Consider the following 25,239-nt stretch of genomic DNA (forward strand, 5'->3'; position numbering starts at 1 on the left):
GCAGGCGGGCCGCGGATGATGCATGCGAGCCAGTGATGATCGACGTTCAGCCAGGAACCAGGGTGTGGGGCACGGATCGAAGGATTCAAAGTTTGGTGGCGGTCAGTCTGGATCGAACGAGTACAGAATGAGGCCAACGAATCTCAGCGTGCGCATCAAATGTGGTGTGAATAGGAATCGTTGCAAGTCTTTTGAGTAGGAGAAGGCGGTCCACGATTGGGTCTTGATCCCCGCGGCCTTTCCCCAGCTATCCAGATGAACTTTACAATCGCAACCGCACCAAGCTCATCTTGGTCTTTGCATCTCACGATCTTGTAGGAAGTTATTTCGGTAACAGTCACACCAACAATGGCTTTCCGACTGGTTGATCGAGCTGAAGGCATGGGCTCAAATCCCACATTGAGTTACAGGACCTCTCTCATCGTCATCGTCTTCCTCGCACTCGCCGTCTCTCATTCTCTTGAGGTCTTCGTCAGAATCTTCCGTCGATTCCGCTCATATCGCGGGGTCTACTTCTACGCGCTGATCGCAGCCTCTCTCGGTATCATTATACACGCCTTCGGCTACTTCATCCGCAACTATAATGTATGCGACTCAATTCCACTGGAGATCACCATGGCGTGCGGCGGGGGCATACTCATGATTACTGGCCAATCTATCGTACTCTGGTCGCGGCTGCATCTCATCAGCTCAGGGAAGACGGACAAATGGTTGCTATACATGATCATCGCGGACTGCATTGTCGTGCAAGGAGGAGCAACTACGCTTATGACTGGATCCAGTCTGGCGAAACCTGGAAAGTGGCTCCAGATCTACGAGAAGTGGGAAATATTCCAGGTTACGTGGTTTGTCTTTCAAGAGTGTGTCATCAGCGGGCTATACATCTATCGCACCTTCATACTCATGCGCAGCTCGGCTGCGTTCAGAGGCCCAGATGCGAAGCGCCTCTTCAATCATCTTATCGCCGTGAATTCGGTTGTCATCGCGCTCGACGTTACTATCCTCGCTTTCCAATATGCTGGTCTTTATGAGGTTCAGACAAGCTGGAAAACACTCGCCTACGCCATCAAGCTGAAACTCGAGTTCGACATCCTCAATCAACTTGTCGACTTCACGACGCAGGGCTTTAACGCGCAGGCCGGTTCGCGTCACATCTCTGGAATAAGCGACGGGCGTGGGATTACGAAGGATGGTTTAGGAGAAAACGCGCGCGGTTCACGATTCGGCCCCTCGACGTATGCGCGTGTGGACGAGGATGGAACAACTGCGTTGCCAATGGGAAATGTAGTGATGACTACAGAGATACGGATCAGTATCGAGCAGGATGCTATCAGTGAAAGAAGTACACAAGCACTGCGCGACAGGAACGGTTCGATGGCTTGATCAGCACGTGTACTTGCGATCTGTTCGGAGGGAGCGTTTTCCGCCCGGGTGCGTTCACCTGATGGAGCAACATCCGTAGTTAAGAAATACAAGACAAATCCGCCATATCTTAGTACTCGCCGTTACGTCGCTACAATTGCATAGGGTGTTGGTGGCCAGTGTGTCATTCTGACGATCTGACATGAGTTGTTCATTCTGGGTCTATGACCGAACGCAAATCGCCAAAGCGACTTGTCAATCATTACAGTGGGTTCTTCTTGTGCTATCCGATTCGCATAGGATCGTCATCGTGAATGAGGTTGTGAAGTTTGCGTCTGGACCCTTAGATCGGATCGTGATGCTAGCTCACCGCTAGTGCACCCGAATCGTCGTCGCTCTCGTTCCCCAGGATGCTGACATCATAGCTCCACCACATCATGGGCACGCATCGAGAAGTCGCTGCGGCAATCGGTGATATGGTACCTGCATCTCAGGGTCATCAAGCGTGATGTCGTCGCCAGTGATGCAGAGATTTGCTGTGCACGGTCGAACATCTAAATCGAGAAGTTGCCAATAACCATCTGAATCCATCTTTCCCCATATTAACGTCACACCAAGCACACCCTCAGACGATTTTATTTTCGCATTACATCAGTAATCCATCACACTACAAAATCGGACACACAGCTCGCACCATTGCACCTTCCCATTCAACACAATAGGCATATAAACAATCCGCAACAATGGCCTCCAGAATGCTTCGTATCAACCGCAACGTTTTCCTCGCAGCACGACCGGCAGCTCGCATTGCCTCTCAAAGATCACCGTTCAGAAACAACATCAACGACCTCAGCAACCACCGCTTTTTTACAACAACACAGATTATGTCCGTCCAAGTTGACTCCAACTTCATCTCCCAGATCACTGCGGCAGAGAAGCTTATCACCGGCAAGGATGAGCCAGCGAAGGGGGGCCCAACCGCAAAAGCTCAACAGCACGCTGGCCAGAACCTGACAGCACAAGTCATCCACGACATCACCGAGGGCGAGAAGCTGCTTACCGGCAAGGCTGAGGTCATGCAAGGAGGCCCAACGTCCATCGCCCAGTCCGCTCTTACATCTGGCTCATCGACATCCACCAATAATGCCAACAACTCCTCTGCTTCAGGAAAGCTGGACTCAGAAACATTGAGCAAGATCACTGAAGCTGAGAAGAAGCTCACTGGCAAGGCACAACCGGTAGCCGGAGGCCCTACTGCGCAGGCGCAGAGCCATGCTAAGGAGCCCATCACTAGTGAGGCTCTACACGACATCACCGAGGGTGAGAAGAAGGTCACTGGTGGAGAGCGCGTAAAGGGAGGTCCCACTTCGACCGCTCAGTCTGAGCTTGCCAAGAGCAGGTCATAAGCATAGCCTTATGAGAGAGCTTCTACTGCTACGACTGTCTTGGCGTACTGTGTACAAAACTGTATCATATTGCATGGCAAGGGTTCCAAAGAAGGTTAACGACTATATCACGACATGACTGTATTATATATCGAGGGTTTTAGACTATCATGTATATGATAGTACAATTCAAACAACATTAATTTATCGCTGCTCGTAGCGTACGTGAGGTCTCCACGTAGTAATGCCATTATCTAACAACGTGTTGCGTATCCAGAACCAAGAAGAGAAAGACAACGTCGCCAGTCAATGCGTCGCACATGCTGGCGCGCTATCCAAGGTACAGGGCTCATAATAAGCAGTGCGAGATCATATCCATCCCTCTCGCTCTCTCTCATTCTTGACCCCATTCCCCTTCAACCACCCAACACCCACATTTGCTACACCCTTCCACCTTTCCACGCTCTTCTTTTTGCTAAACCGATATTGCCGATCACTGCTCCTGGCTAGTCTCTCGTTTAGCAGCCCATCCCCTGACGCACCCAAACCACCCAGCTCGATGTCCTCCCGAACCTCCGCTTCGCGAAACCCAAACGCCGATCCTGCGCCACGTCTCGACCGCATCGAATTGACCCTGTGGAGGGTAGGAGGTCTGGATCCGATCGTCTCGTTGGATCTCACGCGCCTTAAACGGTCCTGGAGGTCTGCTGCTTCGCCATCGCCTACGATTCTGCCTTTGCGATTGGAAGGTGGGGTATGGTAATCAAAATTGGAATTTGCGCGGCGGAGACCATATTTGCGAGGACTCTGCTCGAGGGCTTGACCGAGTTCTTGGATGGCTTCCTCACGTGCGCGCATGCGTTCCAGAGATTGCATGCGCGGTGCTGCGAATGCGCGGCCTTGAACCGATTCGGATGGACGGCGACCAAGGCGGGGTGGTGAGTGGCGGGCTGTGCGCTTCTCTTCGATAGCCATGGCCACTTGGGCGACAGAGTTGGGAACTACGTCCAGAGAGTTCTGAGATGTGATGATCAGCGGGTGCGAGAGAGAGGGGTTGGTCATGAGACGTACCATGTGGATGAGTACGATTGGTAATTGAACGGTAACGAGCTTTCTGAACAAGGTCAGCTTCATCGGTGAGAATCATGCGGATACTTACGTATGTGCACTCGCGATGGTGACATTCAGGAAGTACCTGACTTCGAAATACTTGCCTACTTCAGTCAGAAAGGCGGCTCATGTTACGCCATGATGAAGCACCTACCACACTTCACCGTACCATGGCCTCGAGGTACCTCAAGATCACAAGTTCTGATGTGGGTTTGGTGTGCAGAAACGCCGCTCCAGCCAGCGCAGCCATTCCTCACGATGGATTTGTTGAGAATAGACCGTTCGTTGCTGTCAAAAATGCGAGCCTGACCAGCAGACTTCTCCATCGTAGCGGCAGCAGCCTGCAAAGTACTCCCATTAGCATCATTGTGTGATCGTAGAATATGCACTCATAACAGACGTGTTTGTAGCATAGTATGTCCCTTTCCAATTGAAGCTCGATCTTCTTTACTGTCTTGCGACTGTTATTGGTAATATGGACATCGACGTAAAGGCTAGTACCGCTGACCCAGACTTGACGATGTAGACCTGCTGTGACCCGAACGACCTCGACAGTGTTTTCTCGGAGCTTGATCCACTCATCTGATGCAGTCAAGGGGCTGGGAAGCGATATAAGTGCCTTCTCAGCTGCCTTGTGTTAGCATGTAACCACAAAACCGAAACCGAAACATTTCATACGATCGTACACTGAGAGCACTATAATGTCTTGAGAAGTTCTGACAATGTACTGTCTTCCTTGGTCGCGAACAAGAAGAGACACACAAAGTATGTAGCGGATCCTTGCATTCTTCGATTGGAAGGGCGGAGGCCCGACGTTGAGAGGTAAACTTAGGTTGAAAGCAAGGTTCGTCGTAGAAGGCATCAGATGCCAGAATGTATCTGCTGAACTTATTGGCTCTTGGGTATCTACCATATTCTGAGGCGGCGGATTTTGCTCGTCAATAAGCTCTGTGGCCAGGTTGAGAAAGACAGCTCGTCTGTTACCGCTTATCTCCTCCGTCCCAAGAAGATCGATAGATATCCGAGCAATGTCCAGAGTCCTTCTATGACGTATTCGCTCTGCATCGTCGACGTTTATCTGAACAGTCCCTTCGATAGAGCTTCCGCCCACGAATATGCCTGCGGATAAGTCCAAGCCAAGCTCAATTCGTGGATGTCGGTGTAATGGAAACTCTAGCAACTCTTTTGATAGTGGATCACGAACAAACGTCCTGGAGGGTATGCATCGGTTGGTGTCTTGAGATTTAGGATCGAGGCGAGCAACGATGTGGCGTAGAGGAGACTGTGATTGACCGTGTCGAAGGATAGTGTTGGAACTGTTATTAGGAGGCTGGAGAGGTATAGTAGGTATTGCGCTAATTGTGTTTGTCGCTGTCACCTGCGTTATGTGTATAGGTGGTATCTGTTGCGGCTGTCGGGTTCGTGAGGTGCTAGGTGCACGAGGGCGTGAAGAGGATCGTGGCGGAACGTTGCCTGCTGGAACGCTGTATATACTGCATATGCTGACGTTATCTGCAGGACTTGACGGAGATGGTGTTATAGAAGCCCGACCTCTGCAGGTGGATCTTATACCGTTACTTTCGATGCTATTCTTCCGGTCAGGTTCTATGTTTTCGCCATGTCGGTTGTCGTTGCTTGGACGGCGTCCTGTAGCAGCAGAGGGCCGACGCGACATCTCCGTGCGAGAGATGGTACGGGGAAAGTAATTAGATAGGGCGTTTCGAGGTATAGTATCAGCTAAGCTTGATTCGGTGACTTCGCGAATGTCTGACAAGGGCCGGGTTTTAGCCCATGAAGAGGCGACGGAGTGTCCTCTTTGTTCATCAAGATGGCTGCCAAGCATGCCTTCACCAGCTATGATATTGCCGTCGTCTGACTCTGGCGAAGCGAGCAGAGACGAGATACTGGTCCGATCTGGTGAAAGATGGGCGTTAGGTAGCTGCTCTTTGACCAGCGGTGGCTGCGAGTGTCCTGACCCTTTCAGCAGCCGTCCCGCTATCTCGGAAAATGTCATTGCTGCCTACCGTCAGCGCGATGCTTTGGGAATTTATATCGTGCGAAGCACCCTCGTAAACGATAGACTGCGCGCGAAGCTGGCGACTAGCGACTAGGAGCTGGCCGAGTGATTGATGCGGGATCTGATACTGCTGAAAACAGGATGAAAGTCATATGAGACTATGTCGATGCTTGGATATCCTGGTAGAGGTGAGAACTGTCGCTTGAGGGTTGCGTTTCAGAGACTGAATGCCCCAATGTCTCGTCTCATTGCCTCTAGAGGTGAGGAATGAACCTGCGCGTTACTCGCCCTTTCCATGATGATGCCACACGTGGCGATTGAAGTTAGCATGAGCGATCAACAGTGTCCGGAGCAAACAATTGTCGCTGATGAACATGCAACCAAAATCGTTGCACTGAGAGTCTACACTGCTTGACTACTCTTACGTTCATACTGGCAGTAGTGCCTCGCTAGTCGCTGGGCCACTTGAAGGCAAGACGACACGGCACGGCACTCACAGGCATGCTGCTACTTCCTAGACTTCTCTGGAATTCATAGTGCGCATTGTTATACATGAATTATGATCTCAAGATTGCATATTCCGGGGCTCATGTAGAGCAATCCGAGGAAGCCGCATCTAGCAGGCAATTCCGACTGTGTGATGCCGCGACGATGCCGATTTGACACGTCTCGACTATTCGACACGGCTGGATGTCAATGTCACGATGTGACAAGGCGCAGCCAATTTCCTCGTACGAAAGTCTCGACCGCGTCAAAGGTCACCTGCTCGCAGAGCCGAGAAAAAGCGTGGTGACGCTATGGCTGCTTCGGGCGAATAGGACTCATGTGGTGCATAAAGCAACGACCTCCGGTGATCCCTAGGTTAGACTTCGGTAGCGGTTCGGAAGCTGGATGCAGCGTTGGCGGAGAGAATTGTCTAGAGTACCAGATGTGTGGTAGTGGTGTGCTGTGCATGCGTCAGGCTTCGAGGCCGGCTTGGCTCCTTGCTCGCTGTTCGCAAAATTCCGTCCCCAGACTAGTAGGAGAGTCAAGCCACGTGACGAGCGAAAGAGCGTGATCGGAATTCCGTTGCGCTTCAGCTACTGGCGTTGTCCTGGTCACGGCTGAGAAGAGGTCCAAGGTTCATCGGTGAGGCATGTCGGATGGACTGGCTGGTCTTCGTATCGATCGTTATCGCAAGCTGCACCCCTCGTCATATCAGATGGAACATGCTCGTCAGCCTTACATATGCCGCCTGCGAGTAGGATGGCTTCATACGGACGAGGTGCGTGGCCTCGGTGCAGGGGCAGCGCGCTCCGACGTCGGTAGGCTGGTGTCGATGCGACGACGAGTTGCTTGCTTTTCACAGGAACACTTCATGGCTGCGCAGATGAAATCAGACAGATGCATAGATGTCGCGGTCGATCGCCCTTGGATGGGAGACGCCTGCTAGATAACACCCCAAGGCTCGCAGTCTGCACTGCGCGTCCATGGAGAACCGGAGAAAGCGTGTAAAAGTTTCTAGTGGCGCGGGAACTAAACACGCAGCTACGCCGTATGCAGTATCGCGATCCAGCTCGGCTGGGGCAGCCATGTTCGGCGTCCTCCACCAAGGCGTCTTGCACGAAGCCTGCCTGCCAGAGCCGTGATGCAGCGTGAGCACCCCGCGAGAAAATTCTGAGCTGTCGGCCAACCGCGCTCCCGCACGCTTGGCCGTCATTGCGCGTTGGAAGTGCCCAGCAGCGTTCGCGCGGCTGCGATTCGTCGCGCACCAGAGGGCACATCTTCCTGGAGGCGAGTCGAGTGTCGAGCTTTAACCACACGGGAGGAGGTGATCTGGGCAGCAGAGAGTGGTCCGCCCGCCTTTTCAAGTCCAGCACTCCGCCCCTCCGTTCGAGCCCATCTCTGTTTCCATTACCCAAGAGCTTACCTCACAACTACTGCGCGACCACACACAGGCCCGAACGCCTTCTTCTTATCATACATTATCAAAACCCCATACAAACCGTATCGATTTTCGACCCGGCGCTGCGGCTGCCCAGCACAAGCGCGTCTAAGCGACCAGAGCCTCCTGCTATCTCCTTCGACCTGCCTTTGTCGCATCTCTCGCATCTCTTGGCGCCTCTGTGCCCCTCTATCTGCACCGAGGGGTACGGTGGCCGCAGATGGGAGATAGTCTCGTAACAGATATGACGGCTCCCGTGGGCAAGGCAGAGGCTTCGCGCGATGGTTCGACCTCCTCTATCGGATCGTCGCCCGAACCTGGTCTGGCGGAGACATATACCCAGGAAGAGCCCCAGCAGCAGAAGCGCAAAGGTGGCCGTAAACCTGTGAGCCTTCCTGATACCAGTTGCCTGCCATGGCTGCAGCAATTGAAGCGCCGATTACCATGTCGAAGATAGGACTAACCAAGCGTCGTAAGATTTATGCCACCTCAGAAGAGCGCAAGCAGCGCAATAGACAGGCGCAAGCCGCCTTTCGTGAGCGACGGACAGAGTATATCAAGCAGCTCGAGAGCACCATAAAGCACCATGAGGATACCCTGCAGAACCTGCAGAACAGTCACCGCAACGCCGCCGACGAGTGCCTTATGCTCCGGTATAAGAATTCTCTACTCGAGAGGATTCTGCTAGAGAAAGGTAGCCCCGATCTTATCAACATGTCTATCTATCAGCGTACACACGCTAACCCCTTGCTCCACCAGGTATCGACGTCCAGGCCGAGCTGCGCGCGAAGACTGGCAGTCCAAACCTGGGGCCGACCAGAGCCCCAGCCTCTGCACATACCTCGCCAAACCAGGCGCCTCTCCAACAACGTGCTATATTGAACAGACAACAACAGAGGCGGTCGCTGCAAGGCCCGCCCAAGGTTGATAGTCTAAATGGCTTGCCCATGATACAGCCGGATGGGCCGATTCAGCGTTCACCACTGTCGCAACCCACTCCTGGTTCACATATGTCGTCGCCTGCTCAATCAGCAACGCGCTCGCCGAGCTTCATACCTCACGGTCAATCAGTGTCTCCCAACTTTGGGCCCATTCCTCCACAGCAGCAGCAGCAGCAACAGCAGCAACAGCCGCTGCGGCCACAACCACCTAGATCAAACTTCACTCCTATGATGAATGCTCAGCGACCTTCTCCGCTTGTAACAAACCAGCCTGTCTCGAATGGCATGACAAGCGCGTCCACCGTTGGCAGCAACGGAAACGGCATAACTCAGAGCAGTGGTCCTTCGTCTTTCTACCAGACTCAATTCACAGACCATATGAGTCAACTCGGCAAGCTGACCCGTTTCCTTTCCCCTCTTAGGTATAGGGCTTTGTAATCCTAGGCTGATTTCGTGTTATAGAGCAGGAGTACGAGGAACAAGCCGACTCCTACAACGACCATGACGACCCGAGCGACCACTCTGCTGGCCCCGGCCCGTTCCCGCAGCAGAGCTTCCCCCCTTCGAACAACATGCCACCGCCGATGCCGCCGTCGCAGAACCCTCCCTTTACGAGCCCAGCAGCTTTAGCCCCCAACGACGGGGGCCACAACTTCAATGGCATGGGCAACAACCACCTTTTCGACCCGTACGACCCGATGCTCGACGCCGACCCCTTCGGACTTTCGGCCAGCATGCACTTCCCCACGATGTATGAGAGTAGATGATGATATGAGGAGGATTCATGGGAAGAGGAGGCTATATTGGAAGTTAATCAGGGACCAACCGGATCGTCGCCCGCCGACTGATACTTTTTAATGACGTTGTTTAGCGGGCGTAACAACTGCTTTTACCCAATCGACCACGTGTCACGACAGTACGACGGCGTTCAACAGCAGACCCAGAGTCTTGCTATGGGGGGAATTCTCAAAAAGTTATTATTTGGCCTGAAACAGGTCATACGACGTGTATATTGTGATGGAAATTGCTTGGGTTTATTGTTGTGCACAGCAATGAATGCTTCTCATCCATACGTTTCACTCTGGCATTGCAGCCCGTTCGGAAGACGGGATGGTGCCATGTACATATTGTAATCCAAGTCGACCGCAACTGTCAATGGAAGTCGCACCCCCAATCTCGCCTCATGAAGTTTCTTGACAATGCCTAATGCTCCTTCCCAGAGGGAGCAAACGGATGATGTCAATTTCGTTATACAGCCAACTGGCAACATTATTTTGAGTCTGCATTACAAGCATCTGTACCTGCCTCAGATGCTTAGTATTGGAGCGATGCATACCTGGTGTGATTTGAGCCTCGGAATGACGTGCACCTGAAGCCACACTTGATTCACACCAGCCTCACACCGGTGTCGCAGAAGTGTCCAATCGAAAGCCTAGCTTCTGTTCGATGATTCCTTCCCCTAGGTATCATTTCTGGCTAGCATTACACAGGAACCGACTGAAGCGCTGTATGCGGCAGCGACTGCAGCGTTGTTGTTGCTTCTGTGCCTCCAATAGTCCTAGCCCCACATCACTCGCTTACGGAAGCAACCCACGCCCAATTTCGAATCACCAAAACCTCTTGCCCGCAACATCGCGCCTATCACCCCGTTCGCGAGTCACATTCTGAGAGCCACGTCCCTAAATTTCGTAGGGCAAGCTCTCGCATCCTTTTTCTCTCCCGGCAGATTGTGCATCTAGAAGGGCAAAGCGCGAAAGGCGCTCCAATTCGTCAAGATGTCGCAAATTGCTTCCAAGGTAAGCTCCAACTCACCCCGCCATCAGGTCCAGCGTCGCGCCCTCCCATTGAGGGCTGCAAGAGTGGCTGCAATCCGTTGTAGAGCTTCAAGATGCTAATTATAAGTACAGAACATTTACGAGCTGCTGGGTATGTCGCAGACGCACTGCACAGTACCGGAACATTCACTCACGACCCCGCAGGCAATGACCCCGAGCTCGACCCCGACAGGCCGGCTGACCCACCGACGAGGGCAATTGAGAAGCCCGTCATGAGGCATGGCAAGCGCGATGGACCCGACGCTCCCAAGCCCATGCCCGAGAGGCTGAGCCACCAGAACCGTGCCAAGCAGACCGACAACGCCAACGAGAACGGTACGTTGAACAAAAGGGCGTTTGACATGCTCCAGCTTCACAAGGGGAACTCCATGAACACTGGCTAACGAAACACAGCTTTCCGGGATCGCGGCGTCGGCTCTGACAAGAACCGTGGAAGGGGATCTGGCGGTGAGTGGAATACCATTGGTTCGCACGCACATGTACTGATTTGTTATAGAGCCTACTGGTGCTTCAACTCGCGGCCGCGGCCGTGGTCGCGGTGGACGCGCAGGAGGCCGCGGTGGTGCTGCTCGTGCCGAGGGTGACCGTCATAGCAGGACTGGCATCGCGTATGAACGACCCCACACTATATCTTGATACCATCTAACAATTTTCAGCGACCACGACAAGCAGGCCGCACACGGCTGGGGCGGAAACGATGGTAACGCTGAGCTCGCTGACGAGCAGGCTGGCGAGGCCATTGCCCAGGCTGAAGAGAAGGACGCCATCAAGGAGGACGCTGAGGACGCCGCCGAGGCCGAGCCTGAGGACAAGAGCAAGTCCTACACCGCCTACCTCGCCGAGTTGGCCGAGAGGAAGCTCTCTCTTGCCGCCCAGAACGTCCGCAAGGCCAACGAGGGCAGCAGCAAGAAGTTCCCTGAGGGCACTGCCCTCGCCCGTGAGGAGCAAGAAGACTTCATGGCCGGTTCCCAGGGCAAGGCCAAGCGCGAGCGCGCCCGCAAGGAGAAGGTCCACGTTGAGCTCGACGGTGACCGTATGCTTGCTCCCCCTCCCCGTGAGGGCGGTGCCCGTGGAGGACGCGGCCGTGGCCGTGGCGAGTTCCGCGGCGAGGGTCGTGGCCGCGGTGGTGAGTCCCGTGGCGAGGGACGTGGTCGCGGCGAAGGTCGTGGCGAATTCCGCGGACGTGGACGTGGTGGTGAGGGACGTGGACGTGGCGAAGGCCGTGGTCGTGGAGGCCGCGGTGGTGCCCCGTCCAGCATCAACATCACCGATTCCAGCGCCTTCCCCAGCCTGGGCGCATAGACTGCGTCAACACTGGTCGCTGCCTGAAAACAGGGTGTACCTGCATCCCACAATCAAGTGCGGATGAAATGAACGAATGAACAACAGCTATCTCACGATGGGACGAGCGAACGGAGAGCTAAATCACGATATCAAGGAGTCTCTAATTGAGATGTCTGCGGGCTAAAATACTTACATCTACCGGTACCACGAATGTAGTGAACTTGAGCTCGGCCTTTGCAAGTGTTTTGATTCCCCGCTTGGTCTTCTTATGTGGTGCGGTAGCACGTTTCTATGAATAAGAATCAAAAAATTGTATCTGATGACTTCTAGTCCATTGCAACTATCAAGGTCTTACACGATCTTTATCGAGACGGATATCCGTGTGTCTAACAACAATTATGAAGTGTGAAAAGGCCTTTCAGATGGATGTGCTGACATGCGAAGATATGTAAAAGAGCGCAACCATGGCTTACCTGGACATGATGAGCACCGTATTAACGAGCGCTGTTGTCAGGACACCATAGTTGTAAACCGAGGGAAGCACCACGGGACCTCAAGCTCCTGTCGCATAAAATGTGCCTTGTGACATTGGAAATCCTACAACAACCACTGGTAGCGGACAAACTGTTTGTACTACCGTAAGGTTCGTCTTTGATGCCTGCGCACAGTGTTCTGCCTAGCACTTCAGCCTTCTTCTTTGCATGCGTCATCGTTCCAGGTGTCAGTCAGGCCACCACTCCACAAATATCGCGCGTCAACGGCGCAGCCTCATCGCCAAACTTCCGTCTATTCGCCCCAGCGGTCGCGCAACTGGATGTAGTGCCCTGCATCACCTGCAGAGCACAGCCAAGGCGGCCCCGGGGATAGGTAGATAAGGCGTTACGCGCCAGGAACCATTTTCGGGAACGCGTGGGAGGCACACGGCAAATATCGCGCCATCCACACCGCACGCTCGCCCATCCCGAACCACTCCACATCAGCCTTCAACCCCATGTACATGCAAATACTTCTGCCTGTTTCCTTTTTCGAGCGGTGTTTGACACCTGCTCAGCCACTGGTTAGACCATGCGGTTCGCGCGTTGTTTCTGAGACTTGATTGGCCGATCTAGCCGTGAAGTAAGATCTAAGGCTGAGACGCGGTCAGCCATTTGCCAAATGTAGGCTACGGCAGGACGGCTTTTGATGCGTTTGTGGGACATCGATATGTCCAAAAGTTCAGCTTGTGGCTGTACATCTACTGCCTTATAACCAGGCTTTGCTATGTTTACTGGCTTACCACAACTTCACCTTTTTCCATACAAAATCACTTGGATATTACACAGGAGGTACATTTACGAGAATCACGGACTGGAGATAACCATCTACAGCATTCGACCGAAGACGACTTGACTGGCTGGTCAAATGGCTTCCGCCGAGCAGCAACCGTTGTTAGATGAGAAGATTGCTCCCACACATGGACTACAGAACGAGGACAAACCTTCGCAAAACTGGATGAGACCGGCGGAGCGACGCCTGAGCGATATACTGCGTCATGTCGTTATACTACCCCTCGTTTGCGGCCTCGCAGTTTATGGATCGTATACTCTTTGCAGGCAACACATTTTCCAGAAAACTGCATGGCTAGTGCCAGCACATGAAGGCTCGACTTCATTCAATTACACATGTCTGCCAAGCCAGACTTGTTGGCCAACCGCAAACGAGTGGAATGCTTTCAACCAAAGCATCAACGGCAATCTCCGACTGACGGTACCCTGGGCCGCACCCTGCTACTCCGATCCTTCGAGCAAACAGTGCCAAGAGGTTGCAAAGAACTACGGTGATGGTGTCTCACGTACCAAGCAATACGGATCCATGGAGTTTCTCGACTGGGAAAGGTGTGGTCAATCTCAATGCGCACTCAACTCTTTCAACACTTCAGCGCCTGTCTCTGGTACCTGCGCGCTAGGAAGGCTATCCGCATACCATGTAAGGGCTGAGACTGGGCGCGATATCAGCCAGACGTTGGATTTCGTTCGCAAACATGGGATTCGTGTCTCGATCAAGAATACTGGGCACGATTATTACGCGCGGTCAACAGCGTCGAATTCGTTGGCTATCTGGACTCATAACATGAAAGATACTAAGTTTTATAAATCCTTCCAGCCCACAGGTTGCAAAACCCGCTATGAGAACATCGGGGAGATTGGTGCTGGCATCCAAGCTCAGGAGGCGTGGGAGGCCTTCGAGCCTCATGGCATGCTCGTCACAGTTGGCGCAGTAGCTTCCGTTGGCATCGCAGGGGGCTACGGTCAGGGAGGTGGCCATGGACCGCTGGGGCCCAAGTATGGACTCATGATCGATCAAGCAGTTGAGTTCGACGTCGTCACTGCTGATGGCAAGCAACGCACTATCAATGAATGCAGCGACCCGGATCTCTTCTGGGCAATGCGTGGAGGCGGAGGTGGCAGCTACGCTGTGCTCACATCCTACAAGTTTCAGCTGCATCCGGCTGAGCCTATCAATGTGTACAGCTTCCAAGCTCACTTTCCGGAGCCAAAAGACATCGCCAAGTCGAAGATCCATCGCGACATCATCACCGGGCTTGCCTCCAATCAGCCCTCGTTTTCCAAGCATGGAGTTGCCGGATACAATTTTGTACTCCCAGATCATGTCGTGTTTCTTCAAGTATTGCCCTCTAGCGACACTTCAGAGATCAAGGCTATCACTTCCCAATGGCACGATTTTCTTACCAATTATCCTGGTCTAAATATCACCGAGAATGAGTATCACTCCTTCAAGAGATTTTCGCAGTACAATGAATTTACAGAGAGACCCGAGATATCTCGCAATGGGCCGGTCGGTCTAGGCTTCAATGGCGGAGGACGCTTCATCCCCAAGGATCTCTTCAATTCGACTGATAACATCGAACGACTAGTGGATGCAGTTGTAACTGCAATGCACTTCTCTCGCACCAACCATGGCGGTGGAGGCGCTCAGTTTTACGCTACTGGACCTGACAACACTCCTGATAATGGTAAGACTAGTGTGAATCCACTATGGAGAGACTCACTATGGGAGATAGTGATGGGCCAGTTCTGGACGACAGCCACACCACCAGCTGTGCGATCGCAGATCCAAAAGACCGTTTCCGCTACTATTGAGCACTTGAAGACCGTGACACCAGGTGGTGGGTGCTATTCCAATGAGGGCGATTGGACTGAGGAAGACTGGCAGCAAACGTTCTTCGGTGAGCACTATGATAGGCTACTGGCAATCAAGAAGCACTATGATCCTACCGGTCTATTCAATTGTTGGAAGTGTGTGGGTTGGACAGGATATGATGAGTAAGTGCAAGAATCCATATTTCATGAACAAAAGCTAACTGTGGCAGTCCAATGTATTCATGGTAAGTTCTGCCTGTACGAGATATATACGAGACATATACTGACCCTATATCTTCACCTTTGCAGCTATGCGCAAACTCAACAGACACCACTACCTTCTGTCCCACTTGGACCTGTCAGATAGATATTTTGAGTTTACGACTAGATGCGTACTTCATGCTAGCAGTCGACCTGTACGGTCGCGGTTAGACGCGCGATCGCGTATGCATTTCATCACAGCCATCTTCTTTCTCATGCTATCGTATAGACATCAAGTCAATCCTTCTATTTCTGGGTTCAATTTCCAGCATTTGTTGTTTGTTAACCCCACTTTGTACTCATCTGTGCCACGTCGGGGGTCCAATTGCACTCTGTGGAAGTCTTTGGCCCAGGGGCGGCCTCTCACCGCAATGTGAGCAACACTGGGTGAACCCCCACCGGGTTGTAAGAGAAAACATGCGGGGGCGCGTTGCGGCGCTGTTTGTACTCATCTATTAACTTATCATCAGTAGGCTTCTCATTGGCCTGCGTTTGTCATTCACCAACTGCCAAGCGGGCCAACGCTTTTCCAGCGTAGCATATAACGCACGCTCACTTGTACTTACAGAACTTTAGGTGATATAGAACAATAACAATAACAATCCCTTCATCGGCTCTAGCTCCCACACTTCTTACCTTTACTTCCTCCAACCCACATCACGCGACAGTCAACTACCACGAGATTATCACTCGAACCGCAATCTGCTCACACGATCACTTCAAGAATCTAACTCAGAACAACTCAGCAATGCGCGCATACTTCGCCGTTGCCTTTGCGCTGCCGCTCATCGCTGCAGGCGCGCACCTGGGCCATCGTCACAGTCATGATCATGCCGACGTTCATCGCCGCGCGGTCAAAACTGATGTCGTCGTTGTCACCGAGACGGTATATCTTACGCTGACTGCAGAGCCCATCTCGACCTCACCACAATCTTCTAGCTGTGCCGCCGTCAGCACCTCGACTGCGGCTCCACCGTCCATTACTTTCAACCTCCCGGAGAAGGGACCATCCGATATCGCGTCCAGGTCTGCGTCGTCTTCTGCCGCATCGTTCTCTGCTGCGCCATCATCTGATTTGCCACCTAAGACTCCATCATCTACCGGAAACCTCTATGCGCCTCTGAGCTACGAACCGCATACTGCCATCATTGTCAACTCCTGCGACTATGGCGTCTACATATCTTCAATCGGCGACGTCACTACCTGTGGCCCCGGAAAGATTTGCGAGCTTGTACCCGCTAACACCACCTACTCCGAACCAATCCGCAGCTGCGGCGACTCTGGAATCTCCCTCAAGGTCTCAAAGACGGAGTCAATGGCCCAGCCGATGCAGTTCGAATATACTGTCTGGCCTGACAGCACCACCATGTCCTACGATATTTCCTACTTGGACTGCCAAGTCAAGACTGACGATGTCTTTGACTTCAGTGCCTGCGTGGGACACGAGAAGGGTATACAGGCTGCCGCCCCCGATGGACCCGTCTACGAGTGCGTGGCAAATGAACCATGTGCTCAGAATGCCTACATTGTACCTGAGTTTGGCTACTTGCCCGGTGCACCGGTCGGTAGTTCCACCATCGACAAGGGTATTGCCTTCGAGATTTGCGCAGAGAACAGGACGTGAGTAGGAGATGAGGAAGAACGAAATTCGCGACAACGACTTGAACATTTCTTTCTCAGTTCGACCAAACGAGTTATCCGGACGTCTCTTCTTAGGGGCACGATGAATTGTTAACGTGTGTACTCATGCTGTTGTATTCATAATCTGGTTCAAACATCTTTCTAACAATTTTCGTATAGGCCCTGAATACTCCGGGTGGACAACATACACAGTCTCATGTCGGTTTACTTTCCTTCTCTGCCTTGCGTTCTTTTGTACATTCTCTCTGTTGAGGTCTTGTTATTCCCTTCTTCGAGCAAGGACATAGCCGAGCGGAAGTTGGAGTTTTGGAGATTTGTGGCGATGCAGATGGTATATGGATACTGGCGGTTAGCTAGCTCATGCCTCTCAATTGAAAGCCTTTTATACAATCTTCCTCTATCAGTCATGATGCTGAATATGCACCGGCATATATCTCCAGCGAATCCCTCGTCACACTGGGATCAGAGTCTCTCGCTAGAAGAATAGAGTGAAATGAACTTTTATTGCCATTAATTCGTTACCCTGTCCACTCAACTCAGCCGATTAGCCAGAAACCTCCTCAGTTGTCCCAAGACTGTATCGTCCAACGTCTGTGCACAAGCATTTGATTCGGCATGCTGGAACAAACTGGAAAGCTTTGACAGTGCAGTATCACAAGTCGGACAACTGAATGGCTTACAATCGTATTCCGTATCGCCGTCGTCGAGCAGCTCGTCCCGATGATCTTCGAAAATGAAGTAGGGCCACTTGTAGCACTCGGCTACAAGCTTGTTGAGGTGGATGTAATTGATGTTACTACAGGTGCCGCGTTCGAGGTGAATGATCTGCCACAGTGAGCGAACAGACCAGAGTATGATGCATCTAAGATACGTACCATGCCGCCGTAGGTCTTGAATATGCTGGTACATAAGTGACACTCGTATGTCAGCTTGCGATGAGACAAGCAGTGCTACAAAATTTCAACTCCACACTCATTTGACTGACAGTTCTCACGCTTTACCTGATGGAGATGACTCTGTGAAGCGAAGTGCCTCTCACACTGAGTGCAGACGTTGAAGTCCTCCACATGGTCCAAGTACTCTTCAGATTGAGGAACCCAGTATGATCCACTGCCATCATTGCAGCCCTGACAAGCAGTACGGCAGCCTTCTTCACGAAAGTGGTCGAGTAGGTCCTCCCAGGTAGCGCCGTCGAAGTCGCATCCAGGACATTCGTGATGGCTTGGTGAGTCGCGGATATGCTGATGGAGCGCATGAGAATTCCGATAGCAACGGTCGCAGCGCTCACAAGACCTATCCATTGTTAGCGGGAAAAGGCATACAAGGGGTTACTAACACGGCCATCCTGAAAAGAATTCACGGCTGAATATTTGCTGGTTAGAGACCTAGCGGTTGTGTTTCTGATGTGTTCGTAGGGGATGAGGAAACGTACAGATTGTAGGTGCAACATGTAGTGAGCCGGTCGCGTTTGTGTTTGTTCGGAGCTCCGCTTTCTTGAATCAGGTGATCGCGAATAGGCAGCGAGGGTCTGCACCTATGCTGACCTACATAGCAATCAGTTGGACCGCGACAATATTTGCTGAATCAAAATTATAGCAGTCGCTTGGATAACTGCATGTCATAGCCCAGATGTTATTAAAACAAGCAAAGGGCAGAAAGAAGGATAGAAGTAGCTCATGCCTTGATTGGAGGACACAGGCTAGACGTGTTCAGGATCCTAGCATGCGGTAGCAACAACTCGTGCTGTGTTGTTAGGAGTAGTAATATTCTATAACGAGAAATCTACTGAGACCTAGCCGTCTTTTTACGAATCCCACTCTTTGAACGCCTTCTGCTTTTGCCTGCTATTCCATTGCAAGGTCCTGGAAATACTTTCGATCCAATCCGTTCTCCTCTTGTTCAGCGGCAGCACACTCGGGAACGGGAAGCGACTTGCACTAATCGTGACGTAGTCGCCAGGCTTGAGTTCGACCCTTTCCCTGCCATCGAAGCTAGCCCATGAGCTCGTTCTCGCGTCATAAGGTACACCGCAGCGGAGCACGATGGTATCGGGTAGGATGATCGGTCGGAACGAAAGCGTATGCGCGCAGATGGCGGTGACAAGAACCACGGGGTTGTCAGGATGGCAGAGCGATCCGCCTGCTGCAAGGTTGTATGCAGTCGAGCCAGTGGGTGTAGAAACACAAATACCATCAGCCTGAACGGTAGTGAAATGTTCGTCGTCTCCGAACAGCTCAATAGATGACATGGTAGGGTTTGGCCCTCGGTCTACAACAACCTCGTTCAAGATGTTGTGTGTGCCATCTGAATAGTGTGTATGGTGGTCATCAATTTCCTCTCCGATGAGCTCTTCAACCAAATCCCGACCCTCGCCGTCTCGTTTTTGTGACCGCATGACTGTGGCTTCGAAGCGGAGACGGAGGCTGACTGTGATGCCATCTGCGAAGGCAGTGGATAAGGATTGTGGGTATAGCTCGAAATCGAATTTGGTGAGGAAACCGAGAGAGCCTAGCGAAAAGGCGATGGTTGGGGGAACGATGCGCTGGAACAGCCACGACGCATATAAGACTGTGCCGTCACCACCGAGCTGTGTTGCTGTTAGCTTTTGAACAAGGTACAGAACGATACTTCTTACCGCCAGAACGATGTCAAAGGTCTGCGGCTTTTGAGCGCACATCTCGTTTGTCCAAAATTTAAGACGTCCTTGGTACGACTCATTCTTCAGCAGCCCTGCAGCGTCGAAGATCTTGTTGTCCTCCAGCGTTTGCTCGACGTAACTATGTCTCGTTAACCATGTCCTTCAATTGGCAATGCCGCCACATACACCTTGTACTCCGGGTTCTTCTGAAGAAGCCAGTCGGTGACCTCGCGCGAGTTCTTGATCAGAGCCTCGTCATGCGCCTTGCCCAGAATGAAGATATTCTTCACGTGTAGCTTAAGCCTGATCTGGGAGAGCTTCTTGGACAGTTCCCGTATGCCAAATGCCATGTCTGAGAGCTCCTTCTTGGTCAACAACCGCGAGTGCTGTGTCTGCTCGGCACGCGTAGAGCTTGGGTCCTTGTCCACACGCCTTTCCTGCGCGAGACCTTCGTGTGACTGGGAGTGGTCTTTTACTGGCAAACCATCGTGCTTCTCGAGTAGGGAGTGAACAATACACGCGGTGGTGCGGCGACCATTTTCGGGGCGGGACGTCATCTTGCCAGAGGGGTGGGGAGCGAGGGAGGCTTTGCGACGATGGCCGTTATATCCGCCTTCGAAGACGACCTGCCTTGGTTGGTCAACATGTCAAGAACAAGAATGGTGAATTATGTACCTCTAGGGCATCGTCGTGGCTATTCACTTGGGTAATCTCCTTGGTATCTTGGTCTCCAAGCTCGCTCTCCATGAGGAAGTTAGCCTGATGGCATCGTTATGACGTTTGGGAGTGCGCTAGGTACCTCGATCGCTTCCTGCACACCCGGACTCAGTTGATCGAAATAGCTCGCCGACATGACTGAAGCGTACAAACAAGCCGGCGATTGGAGGGGTCAAAAGGTACCTTTGCCCTTTTGTAGCCCTTCTATAGCGCGGTGCGTAATGTCGAGGGTGCAATAATGGGCGCCGCCTCGGCCCACTTTCCGAGGGGCAGCCAGACCAGGCCCCGCCCGGGTCCAATCACGTCCGCCCAACGCCGATGAGATCAGCCACCGGCGTCCTTACTCATACCCCAATCTCCAACCACCATCATTTTCGCAGTCGTCTTTTTTGCTGACTGAGGCTGCTAGAGTGGCACCTCTACCGATTCCAGCACTTCCTCGATAACGTCCTCAACCGTGACACCTTCAAGGACAGCCTTTACTGCTTCGAGCGAGCTGCCCCATTGCATGCTGCGCTCGTTCTCTGGAGCCGTGATGACGATACGATGTGGGTATATCTTGCGGGCTGCCAAAGCCACCATGGATGGTGAGATGTATTCAAGACCATGCAGTGGAGCAAGCGCGCTGCTACTATCAGTATGAACCTCCTGTGGTAGCAGACCACGTACTGTGCTAGCGTATTGAAGTGCCTCGTGGCCAACGCAGAGATGCCTCCTGCGACTGCTCGGTGCAGCCTCATGAAGACGATAATGTTGTGCAGATAGGCTCGTACTTCAGAACTGATCTTCACTTCTGACACCTGCTTCGTCAAGCTTACAACATCCTGCAACGGTCAGCTTGCTTCAAGACGATCACAACCCACATACCTTGGCAGAGAATAGCGCTGTCTGCGGCTTGTACTTTCCTGGTTGAAATGGTGGCGTGCGTACTATAGAAGACATGGAAGCACCGTCATCTGACACATGCTGCTTCTCCTGTAGCTCTTCAATGTTTGGCAGTCCATCATCCATTTGATGTTTGTGTGAGATGAAAAACTGGTCATTCTACAACCCAGTCAGCTAATGCATCAGGGTTCCTAATTCAACCTACCAGATGCATAGCCAAGCGTGGTGTGTCTGAAGCGTTCAAAGCGATGAACAAAAACGGTCTCGGCGCCGCGTGTACAGCTGTTCTTGTGAAGTTCCGCTTGCCTCGGATCAGCTGTCTGTCGTTAGTTATGCTCGAGCAGAAAAGGCGGACGATGGACCTCTAAAGCCTGAATCTGAACCTGCGGGTTCGCCCTGTTGAGGTTCCTTGCAACAACAATGTTCGCGATACGTTTGCTGTCCAGCGGACTGAAAGGTCTGGGTGATTCCGACGTGCGTCGGTCTGATTTCCCTGGTGATTTCGAGATGGGTGAAAAGTGACCGGGAGCATGAGCTACGTCTCCTCGATCTCGCTCATTTGTGCTCCCAAAGTAATCGCTCTCTTCCCCCTTGACAAGGATTCCGCTTCCGAAATCATCCAGCGTAGTATCTTCGTTACATTCCAGTACAGCCCACGTTAATCCGAAGACATTTGTAGCGACCTGGAAAGGTTAGTATATTAGCAACCATACTCCGCGAGCTACCCACAAGCTTCAACTCCTCTACCACATCACGGGTTAATTCCCTTTCCGCTTCGATGATGCAATGTTGATCCGCGACTAAACAGATGAGAACAGCAAGCTCCAGATCGCTCAGCGACTGCACCTTCTCTGTTACGTGATCTTCTGAGGCCTCCATGGTTCCCGAAACTTTGTTTAGCTTAGTCTACTCTTGAGTCAAATATTGGGGGCTGCGAGAAAGGTTGGCGACTGACGCGTTCGGACGCGGTAGCTGTTCCTGAAATCGACTTGGAAGAGTGAGCAGGGGTCAATGGACGCTAGGTCAAGATTAGATTAGGTCGGATACCTTTGATGTCACTTGCTGCATCCCGAGGCTTGCAAGTACTGAGCACCGGAACAATCTCACTACAGCAGCAAATTCGGCATGTATGTATAACACTGCACGTCCAAAGAAGCATCATATCCTTGGTTTTCACCAGACTTCTGGTGCACCGAGCTATCTATGGCTACATTTCCTCCATGAACATGCGCTCACCTCAATGCGCTCCTATCACAGTTCCCACCATCGAAGATGTTCAAGTACTCCGTGGTACCCATTATCGCTCTATTGTCTAACCAGACCTCTTTTGCGCATCCAGTTTCTTTTCTTTAGGTATATCGACCAGACGGAGACTCATCCTGTTGTTCGATGTAGTAGTCTTTACTGCTGAAGCGCTCAGTGCAGGAAAAGCTTCCACTGCAACGCGAGGCTTTTGGCGTGTTGCAAGAGTGCTGACGGGCGACGGCAATACTTCCTGGCCGTCCGCCATACCACTCACAACGAATTGCTTCCGCGTGTGTGTGTTCTTTGGTGTGCTTTGGATGTCCGAACCACGATGAGGCTTCGATGGGTGAGCAGGCTTCAACTTCTTTAGTTACTGTTCGGCTTCTCGGATTCTTCCCTCAAGAAATTCCTTCTGCTTAGTTGAGCCATTCCTCCCAACAGTCGCATTGTGTAGCGTGGCTTGCCAGGTGATTATAAAGCCGGCTAGATGCTGAAGCTCGGCGGCTTGCCGATCAACCGCTGGCCTAGCTGAGACGGGATGGTTTAGGACTGCAGGCTGGTCAACACAACGTAGCTTGGAGCTCGACGTTTTTTGTTTAGACCACCCTTCTTTTTCTTCTTTTCGTGTATCATAGTCCGCCTGGAGTACCGCCCTCTCGGTTTGGAGCATTTGGATGTCGTTGCTGATTTGATCGTAACCTTCTTTGAAAGCCTTAGCTTCATCATCCCGGTCCTGATACTTCTTTTCCATTTCCAGCTTCACTCGCTTGAGCAGTACCTGTTCTCGATCCCCTTGTAAGACCTTGGCCCTCAATAGCTCGTTTTCGTCGAGAAGTTTAGCATAACGCAAGGCTTTCGCTTCCAAATCCCCAAGCCGATCAGCAAGCCTGGCTTTCAACCAATTTCTGTACCTTGTCGTAGAAACCTCTCTCAAGTTCGCGGTACCTGTCGCTCACAAGTCTCTCTTTATCTGTGGTGTCCCTCTCGGAAGCTGCTAACCTAACCTCTAGATGTTCTGTTTTTCGCTCCGCGTCTTCAAGCGCGCGTGAAATCTTTGCATGATTCGCACTTAGTTTTTTGAAACAAATTATCTCTTCCTCTAGCTTCTCCCTCACCAGTTTCAGCTCTTCGAGGTCGGATGGCCTGTTCTTCCAAAATGCTTCCATCGTAGACAGCAGCTGATCTGCGATTCTGTCTTGCAGACCATCGATTATCAGGTCCGACGCGTGGTGGCATGTACACGGAGGCAGGTCGTCTGGTAAGAAATGTGCTTCCGCTTGAGGCAAAGATGCATCGCCGTCAACGCTTTGCTCGAAGTATGATGAGCTAGTACATATGTAGGTCCATTGCTGGAGCCAGACAGCCGCTTTCTTTGTCGCTGCCTCATCGAGTGTGGCACGTATTGTGTTGAGTAGACTTTCTAGGCCGCTGAGCTCGATAGTGAAAATTCCCTCCGTCTTTCGCTCGAAATCCTCAAAGGCCGACATGCACTCTGCAAAAGATCTGCATGGCTGAGCCTCTTGCGACATTTCCATGTTTCCCGTTGGAACTTGCGAAGGGCCTACTGATAGTCTGTGGCGTCGGTAAGCTCTTCACATTGAATGTTGAAGGTTACCGATACTCAAGACCGGCTGTTCTCATAGCGCGGCGAGACTTCAGAAGTGGTGAGGTGAGCGCCCTTGATGGTATGCTGGGTTGAAGGACGCGGTCGCGTAAGGTTACTGTTAGCGAAGATACCATACGAGTGATGTTGGGTGCCGGATCTTCAGTCAAACTGTACAACATCAAGTTTCTAGTCTTCCGAGTATGCACGAGGAGAAACAATACCTGCAAACGGATAAGTGGGACCAAAGACGCGTATCACAGGTGAATCAACGTGCTTTACTCCATGAATATCTACGTCACTAGCACATGTTTCCTCTCACCACGCTGCTTCTCGGATCGTTCGCTGCTGTCACTATTGGTGCTCACCACATATTTCTCTCGGTCCTCAAAATCGAGGCAGTAACATGGTCGATCGTCTACGAGCCACAGCAGCAGCTTTTACGCCGCTAAGTACCCATAGCGACGTAATTCGCCCTCTGAATGGTCAGGAGCACAATGGGATTACTCACTACAATTCCACTCCTGCGTCCACCGTCTTTCCAGTCAGCGACACACGGAGCAGCTCCAGCATCAAGGTAGAGTCCTGAATAATTGAACTTAAGCTTGAGCTGACAGAGAGTAAGACCAAAATCGACTGCCAGTTCTGCAAATCTGCAGGTCGCGCTCTCAATTGCTGTCGAGCTCGAACAGGTTTACAGGCATGCCTAGACTGCGTGGAACTCAGCCAGCTCCTCATCCTTGAAAACAAGAAACACCAAGATGAAATAGCCGCTTTACGTGAACAGCTTAGGCAGCTGGAAGAAGAAACAGCAGAAGATAAGTTGACCAGGCTATGCGTCAAGAGTGAGACGAAGATTGTTAAACTGAAAAGCGAGGTAGAGAAGATGAACGCAGGGGACGAGTTACTGAAGGCCGAGAATGAGGAATTAACGAAGACGTTGAAGAGACTCGAGGTTGAAATAAAAAAGGCACAGCCTGCTGCAGAGTTCACGGTCCGGGAGGCGAAGAGGGGGAAGAGGATGTAGGGTAGTAACCAGTTCCTGACTCAGAGGTGAAACAAGCTGCTTCGTGAATGTTCCAAGAGTTCGTAATGGGTGAAAGGTGAGAACAGCGTGGCCTCTTGGGAGTTGCGGGTGGGAGATTCGCGATAGCTCAGGGACGGAGCTACGGGCTAGCGTGCGCACGGATAATTTCCCCAGCGACACGTTGCGAAAGCTACAGAAGCACAACCCCCTCTCCATCTTCCATC

The 25,239-nt window shown here is 52.0% G+C and overlaps 11 protein-coding genes across 11 annotated transcripts; 7 read left to right on the forward strand and 4 right to left on the reverse strand.

The window, feature by feature from the left end:
• Positions 1–348: 348 nt before the first annotated feature.
• AA0111_g2990 (hypothetical protein) lies at positions 349–1,383 on the forward strand (the record flags this gene model as incomplete). The annotated part of the gene is made up of 1 exon (XM_028648823.1): positions 349–1,383. The coding sequence occupies one exon, from the start codon at positions 349–351 to the stop codon at positions 1,381–1,383; it is 1,035 nt and encodes a 344-aa protein (XP_028509667.1).
• A 722-nt stretch (positions 1,384–2,105) lies between these two features.
• Positions 2,106–2,768, forward strand: AA0111_g2991 (hypothetical protein; the record flags this gene model as incomplete). The annotated part of the gene is made up of 1 exon (XM_028648824.1): positions 2,106–2,768. The coding sequence occupies one exon, from the start codon at positions 2,106–2,108 to the stop codon at positions 2,766–2,768; it is 663 nt and encodes a 220-aa protein (XP_028509668.1).
• A 348-nt stretch (positions 2,769–3,116) lies between these two features.
• On the reverse strand, positions 3,117–5,871 carry AA0111_g2992 (hypothetical protein; the record flags this gene model as incomplete). Its single annotated transcript, XM_028648825.1, has 5 exons — positions 3,117–3,861; positions 3,907–3,961; positions 4,012–4,198; positions 4,258–4,484; positions 4,536–5,871. 5 exons carry the CDS (start codon positions 5,869–5,871, stop codon positions 3,117–3,119), a joined length of 2,550 nt encoding a protein of 849 aa, XP_028509665.1.
• A 2,147-nt stretch (positions 5,872–8,018) lies between these two features.
• Positions 8,019–9,506, forward strand: AA0111_g2993 (hypothetical protein; the record flags this gene model as incomplete). Its single annotated transcript, XM_028648826.1, has 4 exons — positions 8,019–8,183; positions 8,276–8,492; positions 8,558–9,130; positions 9,202–9,506. The coding sequence occupies 4 exons, from the start codon at positions 8,019–8,021 to the stop codon at positions 9,504–9,506; spliced, it is 1,260 nt and encodes a 419-aa protein (XP_028509666.1).
• A 1,008-nt stretch (positions 9,507–10,514) lies between these two features.
• Positions 10,515–11,876, forward strand: AA0111_g2994 (hypothetical protein; the record flags this gene model as incomplete). The annotated part of the gene is made up of 6 exons (XM_028648827.1): positions 10,515–10,535; positions 10,647–10,665; positions 10,719–10,889; positions 10,968–11,021; positions 11,071–11,182; positions 11,231–11,876. 6 exons carry the CDS (start codon positions 10,515–10,517, stop codon positions 11,874–11,876), a joined length of 1,023 nt encoding a protein of 340 aa, XP_028509671.1.
• A 1,383-nt stretch (positions 11,877–13,259) lies between these two features.
• Positions 13,260–15,365, forward strand: AA0111_g2995 (hypothetical protein; the record flags this gene model as incomplete). The annotated part of the gene is made up of 3 exons (XM_028648828.1): positions 13,260–15,181; positions 15,229–15,243; positions 15,308–15,365. The coding sequence occupies 3 exons, from the start codon at positions 13,260–13,262 to the stop codon at positions 15,363–15,365; spliced, it is 1,995 nt and encodes a 664-aa protein (XP_028509672.1).
• A 642-nt stretch (positions 15,366–16,007) lies between these two features.
• Positions 16,008–16,883, forward strand: AA0111_g2996 (hypothetical protein; the record flags this gene model as incomplete). The annotated part of the gene is made up of 1 exon (XM_028648829.1): positions 16,008–16,883. The coding sequence occupies one exon, from the start codon at positions 16,008–16,010 to the stop codon at positions 16,881–16,883; it is 876 nt and encodes a 291-aa protein (XP_028509669.1).
• Positions 16,884–18,704: 1,821 nt separating this feature from the next.
• On the reverse strand, positions 18,705–20,285 carry AA0111_g2997 (hypothetical protein; the record flags this gene model as incomplete). Its single annotated transcript, XM_028648830.1, has 4 exons — positions 18,705–19,487; positions 19,536–19,677; positions 19,725–20,164; positions 20,214–20,285. 4 exons carry the CDS (start codon positions 20,283–20,285, stop codon positions 18,705–18,707), a joined length of 1,437 nt encoding a protein of 478 aa, XP_028509670.1.
• Positions 20,286–20,660: 375 nt separating this feature from the next.
• Positions 20,661–22,019, reverse strand: AA0111_g2998 (hypothetical protein; the record flags this gene model as incomplete). Its single annotated transcript, XM_028648831.1, has 6 exons — positions 20,661–20,880; positions 20,925–21,079; positions 21,123–21,299; positions 21,346–21,456; positions 21,503–21,823; positions 21,870–22,019. The coding sequence occupies 6 exons, from the start codon at positions 22,017–22,019 to the stop codon at positions 20,661–20,663; spliced, it is 1,134 nt and encodes a 377-aa protein (XP_028509673.1).
• A 1,244-nt stretch (positions 22,020–23,263) lies between these two features.
• Positions 23,264–23,920, reverse strand: AA0111_g2999 (hypothetical protein; the record flags this gene model as incomplete). Its single annotated transcript, XM_028648832.1, has 1 exon — positions 23,264–23,920. The coding sequence occupies one exon, from the start codon at positions 23,918–23,920 to the stop codon at positions 23,264–23,266; it is 657 nt and encodes a 218-aa protein (XP_028509674.1).
• A 954-nt stretch (positions 23,921–24,874) lies between these two features.
• AA0111_g3000 (hypothetical protein) lies at positions 24,875–25,015 on the forward strand (the record flags this gene model as incomplete). Its single annotated transcript, XM_028648836.1, has 1 exon — positions 24,875–25,015. One exon carries the CDS (start codon positions 24,875–24,877, stop codon positions 25,013–25,015), a length of 141 nt encoding a protein of 46 aa, XP_028509403.1.
• Between the last annotated feature and the right edge of the window lie 224 nt (positions 25,016–25,239).

Source organism: Alternaria arborescens (assembly GCF_004154835.1).
Source record: "Alternaria arborescens strain FERA 675 chromosome Unknown contig_5, whole genome shotgun sequence".
Lineage (NCBI taxonomy): Eukaryota > Fungi > Ascomycota > Dothideomycetes > Pleosporales > Pleosporaceae > Alternaria > Alternaria arborescens.